The following is an 11806-nucleotide window of genomic DNA, read 5'->3' as shown; positions in this document are numbered from 1 at the left end:
CACCCTAAGTCACTTCCCAGACTTGTTTTTCACTGATTCTATAATATCCATAACCTGCATATCCTTGTTGTTAAACATCATACCATTCTGAACCTCCAATACTCATACCACCATGAACCATGTTACCTGCAACCCTTCTCCATCAATGCCTGGATCTCTTAACAATCCCATGAAATGTTGAAATTGTGCTTCCACCTAATTACGCAATGATGTGTAACATCCCAACCACCTTAGACATACAAAAAACAATGAGCATTCATGAAACAGATTATTTGTTGACTCCATTTCCTTTTGACATCCTACACACCAAGCCTTGTCTATGGATAATAATATCTCCTATGTCATAAATTATCTTTCCTAGGGATTATGTTCTTTATCAATTTCCATGTGAACATAGTCACCAACAGTATAAACCCCCAATGTATCATCCATCCATGTTCATCTGTCATTCTTGTCTCGTCGTACGTGCCCACATTTTCCTACTCCATAATTAAGAAAGTCCATCCACTCTACTTCACATCTCTCCTCCATGACCAAGTCCACCATATCGTCTTTATTGCATTTCAATACTAAAGATAAGATCTTAACCATTCAGTTAAAAGTATATACTTCCAAAATTTTCGTTTGATCATTCTGCTCAAGAGTAACAAATAATGCCAACAAAATCTATTTTATGCCAATTGCATTAGTTGTGTACATGTATACATGAATCACACACTAAGAATTAAAGTCACATACTAAAAGAAATGAAAACTGAACCAAAAGGAAATCATTTTTAGCCATTTTCTTTTCAAGACAGTTTTGATAAAGTAATCTTCGAACAAATGCTAAGGAAAGAATCTATACTAAATTTTACTACTAACATGCATTTAAATTAAAACATTCAAACATAAATCACAATACCTCAAAAAAAAATTTAACCAAAATTAATTTTACAAAATCAATTTCATTCAAATTTTACCAGGGCTTAATCAAAACACTAAATTTAAACTAGACCGCTAAAACAAGACAAACAATCTTTTGATGCTATTAAATTTGAACCATTCTAAACGGGCAAGTATTTGAGTAGTTATCTTTTTAATCATTAACGAGCAGTAGCAAATAGCAATTACCTTTATCTTAAAAAAAATATTTTTAATCCTTATACCGAGGGTACATGAACAGAAAATTATCAAATCATTTTGCTGAAACGCATTTCAATCATAAAAATGAGATCTTAAACATTCAGTCAAAATATATAGTTTCAAAATTTCTTGTTTCATCATTCATTACTCAAGAAAGTAACTAATAATGCCGGCAAAATCCCTATCATGGCAATTGCATTAGTCGTATACATGTATACATGAAACGCAGCTAAGAAATAAAGTCACCTACTAAAAGAAACGAAAATCTAAACTAAAAGGGGTTCCGTTTTAATCCTTTTCTTTTCGAGGTAGTTTTTGAGCTTGCTTTCTGCAAAACATGGAAACAAGTGATCAGTTATGGCTAGGTTAAACGATATCCAATACTAAGAAGGAATATCTAAGTCATATAAAACAATCATATACGTACAGATTTTGATTTTTTAATCTTTCCTCGAATCCGGTTCTTTGGTGGTTTCAACTTGTAAATCCGAACCATCCAATGGTGAGTTGTGAACACCTGAATGCATTAGTAAGGAAACACATGGTAGATTAGTAAGGAACAAAGCAGAATAACACTATCAAAACACATACACATGGTAACAATTAAAAGATGTAGTTCATTCTAAATAAAAAATAAATAAATTATTTAAGGAAACTGTTATCATACATTCATACTGGTTATCCATATTACTTATTGTAGAGCATCCACCAAAATTAATGCAATTCATTAATGCATCCACCAAAATTAATTTCAGGATCATAACAGAGAAACTACACTGCAAGACAGTTCCTAATAGAATTATTTAATACATGACCAAGTTAAACAATCTGACCTCCTCAAAATGCGTAAGTTTGAAATATTTCTTCCCAATTTCAGTCCGCCTCACTCTATCGAAAGCTTTACCATCAGTCTCCACAAATCTGGAGCAATAACAGGGTAAGGGGAGTTAGCTAGCATAACAGTGGAAAACTGGAATTTTTCGAGTATTAACAATAAATTTTACAGAAAACCTGACCTGTAATATGAAAGTTTATACATGAGGCAGTTTAGCATTGTTGGTGTGGCCATGGAATCAATCCGATATTGACCGTCCCTCTTTTAAAATTTGAAGAGAAAAAAAGGTGTTAACACTCCTCAAAAGCTGATTATTACTGAAGGAAGCTAGAGTATCATCTGTTCTCCAAAATAAAATATCAGTCATGATATAACATTGAACAGCCCATATTACTCGTTTAACTTACTAAATAATCTGGTTCCTTTATGTGAGGGAATACACCCCCTCCAATACGAACCATCCACAAGAACTTATTGATATCATCACTGGGATAGCCAACCAGTCCTGTTAATAATTATAGTATCAAATCAGAACAGGGTGACTTGAGATAATCCCGATAAGGAGAAAGAAGCTAACCTCCAAAGACAACAAGAACATATTTGACATCCAATGAGTGGAAAATTTCCCAAGCTGCCTTCTCTGGGGAAGACATGGCAGTACCAACAGTAGCAATATGTGTGTTATTCCAGGTATTATTATCAACAATGACAGTTCGGTTAGCCATGGCAGTTGTCTGGTACCCATAGTCCCACCAAGAAGCCACCTACAAGAAATTTTATGTGTCAATATCTCAACATTTATAATGTGTTTTAACCAGCATTTATTTGTTCTTCATTTGGGGTAAGAAAAATAATCTTAAGGAGAAAATAATTTAGGAACTTAAATTAAATCCATAAAATTTATAATTAATAATTTAGAAACATTACCCACTAAAGTGATTAATCAAATCAATATTCAGTTTATGCATTAACCAAAATTTGAATATATATTACATACTAAGGGGATAATACTTAATATGCCTACTTCAGAACTTTCTTCCCTGGAGTTGAGTTCATAAATTACAATTTTCACATAATCCCTTTTGACAATATGAAGCATTAACGAATGATTTTAAGTAACTTCTCACCAAATTTCTACTGATTGAAAAAAATGGCAAAGGAACCAAACATGTTCAGGGGACCAAATAATTCTTACAAGGAACAGACTATGCCCCAAGTTAATTTATAACATTAGTTAAATCACCTCAAGTCTCAATTGAATTTCACCCATAATATCAAACTACTGAAAATAGTCAATTTTCATTACCAGCAGCCTCAATGGATTTAATTTCGAAACATGATGTAAATTTCAGGAATTAGTATAAAACACAGGAAATAATGCAAGCTAACTATCACCATTAATTCCAAAAGTTCCAACAATATTTTTCAGAAAGAATATCAGTAATTAGCCTAAATTCTGAACTTGTGAGAGAAAAAGGCAAAGATAATCAAAGTTGGCAACATCAGTAAAAAAGTTGTGCCCAAGACACCACAGATGCATTTCAGCAGAGAAATAATGAAATCCCATAGAACTTACTTTATCATCTATTTCTGTATTATGACTCAGCCAAGCATAAGCCTCTCTAAAATCGTCAAAAACATGAAGTCCATCATGTGAATGTGATGTTAGAACAATAGAAGGGGCTGAATAAGCTTCTGCTGCTGCCCATACACTATGAACCTACATGAGAGATCAAGATAGTGAGGAACTTATTTATAACATACACAGTAGCATGAAAGGGCATTATTGTTCAGAAAGAAAAAAAAAATCAATATAGGAAGACATCATACTTCTAATTCAGTATTAATCAGCAGAATCCTACAATTTTTAACTATAAAGAGACTAGGGGTTTATTTAAAAAAGTAAATTGTAAAATAATACTAATAAAATATATTATATATCTTATTTAAATACAAAGGGAGAAATAAAATTGTAAACTCCTAGTGGAAAAAAACCAAACAACTTGTATCAAATAAATAATCTTAACTGAAATTGTGGTTAGGAAATTACCACATAGAAGGCACCTAGCAACACAAGCAAGACAATAGCAATGATGGATGTTTCCAGAGGTAAAACCAAAAGCCTTTTCTTAATTTGTGACTTGCTCGGAGGCTTTTCCACAGGTTCCTTTTCCTTCTTCTTGCTCTTCTTTGAGGTTCGTTCCTTTGATGTGTCCTCACTTTTATCAGACTTCATCGAATCATTTGTCACAACACTTTCAGAACTGGCTTCCCCTGCCTTGATAGTCAAAAGTACAATTTGAACAAAGAAACTCATAAAGTGACCAGAAGAACATGATCTAATGCCAAAACCGGTGATGATTAAAAAATAATGCTTACATCAACGTGAGAATGACCCAATAGGCTGGGCAACTGCAACTTAATAGATCTTGAGAAAACATCAAAAGCCTGAGAAAGAGCAATCCCAGACAAGATACATGCTGCTGGAGCAAGTACAAGCATCAAGCGAACCTGATATTCGGCAGGATTATGTCCTCAATAAAATAATAAAAATGCAATAGTAAGAAAAACCTCCTCCATTATTATTCTTACCATGACTCCAGAAAAGTATACCGACGTAACAATATAAAGTACCACAAAGGAGCTTGCATCAGATAGGGGAGAAAAGCATGCCTACAGTAGGTAAGCACCGCCACAATTTAGTTTATATAGAATATGACAAGAAAAAACAGCTAATCTTATTCTTTATAATAAAAAATAACTCACAATAATGCCAGCTGGAACGAGGAATGCCAAGACATTGATATCCATAAAGTATGAAGGCCAAGTAGGTGGCTGATGCTCACTAACACTAGCAATGATTGGTATATACTTGCTTGCATAAGTACTGTTACACAACAAACAAATTAAGTACTTAGGATTGGACCCAAATCATAAAAAGAAAATAATTTCACTAACAAAAAGAAAGGTAAACTTCAAAGACACTTCTTTGGGCTATATTAGGTAAAATACCCTAGTTATTATAAAATTGAATGACCAACAATCACCTTAATCACAGAATATCATTTTAGGTGAAAAAATTTATTTTAACATCTTTTTTAAGAATTTGAATGATAAATATTGAAAACACAACACTTACGGATCAAGCAGACTTAAACTTCTTCCACTCCATCCTTTTGTTGGGCTTGAAGCTACCAATGCTACAAGTACTGCCACCATTGCACAACACACTGCCCTGCAAAATAAACAAGAAAAGCACAGGTACTAGTTTAATATCTACTTGCAATGTTTTGAATAGTCAAATAAGCTAATCAAAGAGACACCCACAGGCCAACAGAAACAACTAGTGCCACAGCTACTTTGAACATTTTTGGTGAAAGAATTCCTTTGATATAGTGCACAAGAGCCACTACATGGATGATAATGAAAACCTGCACAAGAAAAATTAGGTAGGTTTCAGTGAAGCTAATAAGGGGGATATAAAGAGAAGGAAAGAGGAAAAATACAAAAAGAAAAATGATTGCATATGCTCAAATGAGTTGAATTGATTAAAAATGAATGAGTATATAATCAGTGCTAAATAATGATGAAGTCCAAACATTTCGAAAATAAATACCTCCTTCCCATATCTTTTGATGTTTTAGCTTTCTATTTTTTCCAAAACATTTTATGTTTTAGAATTTCAAGTCTAATTAATGCATTTTTCTCAAATATACCCTCATTTAATACCCACTACTGGTGGAGCAAGTATCAAAGATCAAGGTATTAAATAAGGACATTTTAGTCCAAATATTTCTTAATCTGTGCGCAATAATAACCTTAAACATCAAAAGATCTGGAAAGGAGGTAGTAGCATTTATATAATAATATAATTAGATTAGACGATTAAATTTAAAAGCTTCACGATATTTGCAGAAGTTATGAATTACAATGTTAACAAGATAGTAAAAATAATTATATTATAATATTCCCCATATATAAATGGCATTATAAATTATTGTTAAATTAAACAGCTTCAAAGATTTACTTGAATGGAAATGAAATTAACTTAACTATACTTTAATGAAAAGGCATTGTATCCATTCACAACTTAGTCATGTCTCATCTAATGTCTACAATTTCCTGTGTCTCAACTGGATGGGTCATCATCATTGTGGAACATGTGACCCCTATTATACTTTTTCCTTAATTTTCTACCCTTGCCAATACACTTTGAAGGTTCAACTAATTCAGCTTCTGTCCTGATGTAGTAAGGAGTTCAAGGTTCAATTGTAGTTTGAGTTTTTTATTTTCATAAGTTTTTTTCTTTTCCACAAAAAATAAAAGTACTGAAAAGCAATGTAAACAAGGCATATTTTGATCCATATAGTAGCACCCATTGATGAAAAGATGATAGCTCAGTCACAAGTGAAGTTAATCATATGGCCTTTCTGAAATTTTGGTTAACAAAGCATAGTAGCATTGTTTGATCCATATAGGTCAGCTCACCTAGGGAATGAGCTTTTGTTGTATTAAAAGGAGTCATAAGTTAACCATGATATAGAAGTATAGTTTTATTTACTTAACAAAGTGATTTATAATGTACATTAATCTTATGCAAAATTTTCGGTTATCTCAACAAAAGATATCAACTTCTAAGTTCATAAGCAGATTTTCAGAATACTGACTTGCTAAAGAACTATTTAAACTCTATATTGACATATCAGGACATAATTTCTCCCTCCATAGAAACAAAAGAAAAACAAAGAATATTCAGTTAACTATTTTATCATTATCATTGTTATTTTCTTATAACAATTCCACTGAAAATAAAGCTTTCACAAGAAAAGGTGTGCAATAATAATATTAGGCTAAAATGTGCTCTTGGTCACTTATCTTTAAGGAAAAATCAACTTAATTCAAAAACAAGGGGGAAACTCACCAGAAATGATGCAAAATGCTCTGATGTCATTACAGCATTAAACCCAACCACAGGCACCAAGGCAGCCAACAATGTTCCCAATACAACCTGCATTCAGAAAATCAAGTGCACATTTCAAATTACAGCTTACAGTATCAAGCCCAAGTTATGTACTATGTGCATTTCAACTTTCCAATTGAAAAAGGCAAATGTTTTTATTTAAACTCTAACATAACTGTATGACTGAAACAGATACTTACAAGAGGTGCATATGCAATGTACAGTCGAGAAGAATAGCGACCGGTTACTATGCACAAGAGTACATGCATCGGAATAAGATTAATGATAAAAGTGTACCCTCCCCATGAGCAAACCTGAAAGATAAGAAGCGAAGATAACATAAACATAAATAAGAGGGGACAGAGGCAAAGATAACCAAGATAAATAGTATTATAAAAGCTTACCATGTAAAAGTATGCTATGGAATTCAAAGTGGCATAAAAGAGGGACCCTGTATTGAGTGTCTACATGACATGTAAAGCAAGTTAGAAACTTAAAAAGAAAATAATGCCAAGCTTAGTGATTTCTATCTACAGATGCTACTGAACTACAGTTCATACAGAATATTCAAATCACACATTGTTAGACAATGATGATAGTGAGTTCTAATAATCCTGTGGAAATTTAGAGAAACCAATGTCGTTATACATGGCCATTCAATATAAGGAAAAGTTGCTTGCTTTTGCAGATCACCTTAATATAGAGATAGAAAGTGAATATCAAAGCAAATATAGCAACAGCTTCATTGTCGTAGCTGCCAGCCACTGATCGAGATATATATGAAGGGACCTGAAGACACAAGATTATTAAGGATTCAGGATGAATTACATATAAGAGGGACGTCAGGGACCAGCAACCAAATAATATTAGAAGAGAGTAACTATTACCAACAGTCATCATTGATTTACAAATATTCATATCAAAACGCATGGTTATTATTCAACCAGCATCTTCACTTTTACTAAACATTGATTTGTTGATCATTCAAATTCAAATATAGAATGTTGAATGGCTGAGAAAATAATTTTTATCATTAACTCCATAAATGAAATGATAATAATTGTTAGGAAAATTGGAAGACAATTTGTTGAGAAACTCACCATAGCCAGAAGAACTGCTGCTGTCAAGCCAGCCCCCGCACCCTTAACCTCCTACAAAAGGAAGCGGCTGCAGCAAATTAGCAAGCACATAAACAACAGCAAAAATATACAGGCTGCAATTCTGGCATTTACAAACCTTTGTCAGAAGATAAGTTGCCCATGAAGCAAAGGCTGAGAATATAGGTGCAGTAAACACACAAACAGTTTCAACTGAGAGAGGTATGTTTAGGGAATTCAGTACCCTGAAACCAAGAAGGGAATGGTCCAAAAATATCAACCACCTTAGATAAACTGATAAACTTCAAAACAAATGCTTGCATGGATATTTAATATTAGTATAAAATGAAGAGAAAAATCACAGCATATGACAACCAACATTACTGTGTTTCAAATGCCTACCACCATAAGGTGCCTGCTGTCAACGTCAAACCAGGATAGACAGTCCCACCAATTACACGACCGAGGGGATACCTTGAAATGGAAAGGTAACACGGACATTATATCCAGAAACATTTAACAACAACCTGTTTAAACTACGCAAGTAAAGAGGAAAAACTATTTCAATATAAACACCATCAACTTACCAAGTTCGATCATCAAACCAGTTCCAGAAATCGTATATCCCATTCTTTGTCAAAAACTGAAACCAACAAAGTTGTGTCATCATTTGTGAATTTTTATTGCATTGAGATTAACAGAGTAAAATTGAACAAATGTTACAGCCATGAAAAAAAAATCCATTTTTCTATTGCCATTAACCAGCATAAGAGACTCCTCCACCATCCCAATAGTAAGACCAATAGGTGCAAAATGGTTCCATTCCAAATAGTGCTCACCTGAGTGACTCTATAGTTGAAATAAGGATCAAACTCGTGGATAACACTCTCATACTTTATAACCTGTATACAATGCATTAAAAAATGTGAAGAAGAGCAAGAGCATCTCTGGCCAACAAGTGGAAATGGATGACCTAGTACAATGCCAGAAAAAACAGAAGAAGACTAATACAAACAGAATTTTTGAGTCAGAACTTAAAAGTATTCAGGTCATAGAAATGGCCACACCATATCACCACTTTTACACAACTATTTCAACAAAATGCGAGTTTGCCCGACACTTTCATGCTTTTGAAACCATAACCAAATGCAATTATACACATTAGAATGTCAACCAATAGGAAGACTTCAATTTATCCTCTAATCTAATATAATTCAAATCCATTTCAAGTGCATGCACATGTGAAATGACATCACAAATTACGAACATCTTATGTCACATTGCACTTCATCATTTCAGTCTAAGCATTACCCTTACACCACTGGTGCCGACGTTTTTTTTTTTTTTCAAATCGTTGACTTATCTGCGAATGAACGAACACAGCTCGGCCAAGTCGCAGGAAAAAAAAAAAGAAAAATCTAGACAGTTCCGGCTAAGTCACTGATATTGCAAGCTATGCTTGATGAATGAAACATACACGACGAACGTAACGAAACGGTTAAGATTGAGCAATAATCCGAGCGGCTGAATTTAGAAGCATGCAATCGTGTTAAGAAAACGAAAACTCGGAACCGGAACGAGGTTCAGGTAACCAGATCTGCGGAATGAGGAGAAATGCTTACGGAGAAGAGACGGATCGAGAAGGCCAGAACGCCGATGAGGAGAAGGATGAAGAACGCGAGGACGTTGCCGAAGGCGTGCCTGATGGAGTTGGTGGTGGTGCCGTTGTGAGCATTGGAGGCCGCCATTGACGGCCAAATTGAGCTCCGAAGAGAGAGAGAGGAAGAGAGAGAGAGTGCGTTTCTTCTGAGTCGCAGTGTGTGACTCACTGGGGTTTATATCTGTAATCTGTAGAAGTCGTTGCTGGAGCCGAGGGGGGAGCTAGGCTGTGTTAGCTTGCGGAGACTGAAAAGACGATATTGGGTCTGGTTTTGTGGTTAATGACTCAAATATCCTTTGAGTTTTGACGTGGCGAAGTTCTGTTGGGCTTGCTACATATTTTTGTCACTCTGGGTCGTGTGATTGGACGCAGACTCTCTTCTCAGGTCTTCGGACATGCTGGATTTTTTTCATTTTTAGTGCAATAACAATAAGAATTTTTAGCTATGCTATTCTTTTCTTTTTTTTGAGGAATAATTTTTAGTTATGTGAACCTACCATATTTCAAATTTTTCTCCTGAGGTTATACAAAAATAATGCGGCACTGTGCTAATTTGATTTAATAATATAGAATAATTATTACTTTTTACATTTAAAAAATTTAAAAAAGCAACTATTTGAAACTGTACGAGCTATGCATTTTTTTTTCTTAAATGTTATAACTGAAATAATTAATTGATTTTCATAATTCCTTTTTTTTCAATCAATTCAAGACAACTCTGTTGCAGTGTTGCATAAGACATATTTATAATTTTTTAAGAATTAAATTAATAATAAAGTCTTTTAAAATATTTTAAAGAATTTATTTATATTTTTAACATATAAAAATAAATTTTTCCAAATTTTGTCTAAAAAAATAAATAATTGTTATACAATTTGTAAACATATTTTATGTAAGAAAAGAATGACCATTTTATGTAACCTAAGAATCACGCTCAACAAACAAAATAATATTCTTTAAATTTAATTGTTACCTTTTATATACTAGTAAATATATTTTTAAAAATTTATTAATTTTATTGTTACTTTCTATATATTTAAATTTATTTACTCTTAACGGTTGATTCTTAATAACAAGAAGTTTTCTTAATACTACATTTTGTTTTATTTTAATGTGTTATGTATTTTTTCTATGTTTATTATTAAGTTTGTTTTTTTTATAATAATTATCTTAAAAATTAAATTAACATCTCATTTTGATGGAATGATAGTGTTGCATGACCATTAAATGTAACCGAAAATTATTAATCATTTACTATTTGAATTTTGGGTTGTTGGACCTAGGGAAGCAAAGCCCATGGGTCAAACCTTCACTTATCCAATACATAGATGCTATTTAGTTTCTGCACCCCAAAAACTTAAATATCCCCGACTTGCCTTTTTTCCTTTTTGCATTTGCTTTTCTCTTTCTATCTTGCACTCAATATCACACCTTCAAACACTTAAGCCATTGCAACCTAGGCCTCATTTTATACCAACTAGGGCATCACACTTCTCTTTCCTTGTACCGTCCCCATAGTCTCCTCCACCTTCATCATCGCTCCAACAACGTTAACTCTTATTAATAGGGTTAGTAAAAGAGGGTAAGTTTTCGGATTCAGGATTCCAAAATTATGATTTCATAATTCTGAATAAAGTAATCTGAAACATTATTGGCCAACTTTCCAAGCATCTGCAAACAGACGTACTTCAAATGGGTCACATATTCTGCGACATTTTTTTGATATTTTAAATGTTGTCAAAAGTTTTTAATAACATTTTTAGCAACATGTTACTAATATGAATAGATTTTTTGTAACATCTTTTTATCTAATATTTAATAAAAAATTTATTAAAAACTTTTAACAACATTTAAAAATGTCACAAAATATGAATAGATGTTACTAATATGTTTTTTACATTTTATCAAATGTTGTATATAGTTCATGTTGCTAAAGGTTTTAGCAGCAAACATATATGAACTGTACACGACATTTGGTAAAATGTAAAAAAAAAACATATTAATAACATTTATCCATATTTAATGATAATTTTAAATATTGTCAAAAGCTTTAGCAACATTTTTGTGTTATGCCAAAAAAAATTGCAAAATATTACATTTGTGATAATGATCAATTAGGATTGTGTTTCA

The 11806-nt window shown here is 32.8% G+C and overlaps 1 protein-coding gene across 1 annotated transcript; it reads right to left on the bottom strand.

Annotated features, from left to right (window-relative positions):
- Window positions 1-1194: 1194 nt before the first annotated feature.
- Window positions 1195-9864, bottom strand: LOC114407812 (dolichyl-diphosphooligosaccharide--protein glycosyltransferase subunit STT3A-like). Its single transcript, XM_028371071.1, has 23 exons — window positions 9639-9864; window positions 8856-8918; window positions 8604-8659; window positions 8419-8490; window positions 8156-8261; window positions 8020-8070; window positions 7613-7708; window positions 7324-7383; window positions 7120-7233; window positions 6881-6967; window positions 5287-5390; window positions 5099-5194; window positions 4726-4846; window positions 4552-4632; window positions 4339-4470; window positions 4010-4237; window positions 3536-3679; window positions 2537-2723; window positions 2367-2464; window positions 2141-2220; window positions 1958-2045; window positions 1552-1641; window positions 1195-1452 (listed from the first exon to the last, which is right to left on the bottom strand). Exons 1-23 carry the CDS (start codon window positions 9762-9764, stop codon window positions 1396-1398), a joined length of 2337 nt encoding a protein of 778 aa, XP_028226872.1. The 5' UTR covers window positions 9765-9864; the 3' UTR covers window positions 1195-1395.
- Window positions 9865-11806: the final 1942 nt, after the last annotated feature.

The sequence above is a fragment of the Glycine soja genome, chromosome 1, assembly GCF_004193775.1.
Source record: "Glycine soja cultivar W05 chromosome 1, ASM419377v2, whole genome shotgun sequence".
NCBI lineage: Eukaryota > Viridiplantae > Streptophyta > Magnoliopsida > Fabales > Fabaceae > Glycine > Glycine soja.
The sequence above is the reverse complement of the archived record's forward strand: the minus strand, read 5'-3'. Positions and strand labels throughout refer to the sequence as shown.

Bases quoted from the DNA above. Each gene is read 5' to 3' on its own strand.
- LOC114407812 (XM_028371071.1), bottom strand. From the start codon at position 9,764: ATGGCGGCCTCCAATGCTCACAACGGCACCACCACCAACTCCATCAGG. The intron at 6,968-7,119 runs GTAAGTATCTGT...TTCTGAATGCAG, and splicing joins ACATTGCATATGCACCTCTT to GTTGTATTGGGAACATTGTT. The intron at 5,195-5,286 runs GTGGGTGTCTCT...TTTATTTTGCAG, and splicing joins CTAGTTGTTTCTGTTGGCCT to GGCAGTGTGTTGTGCAATGG.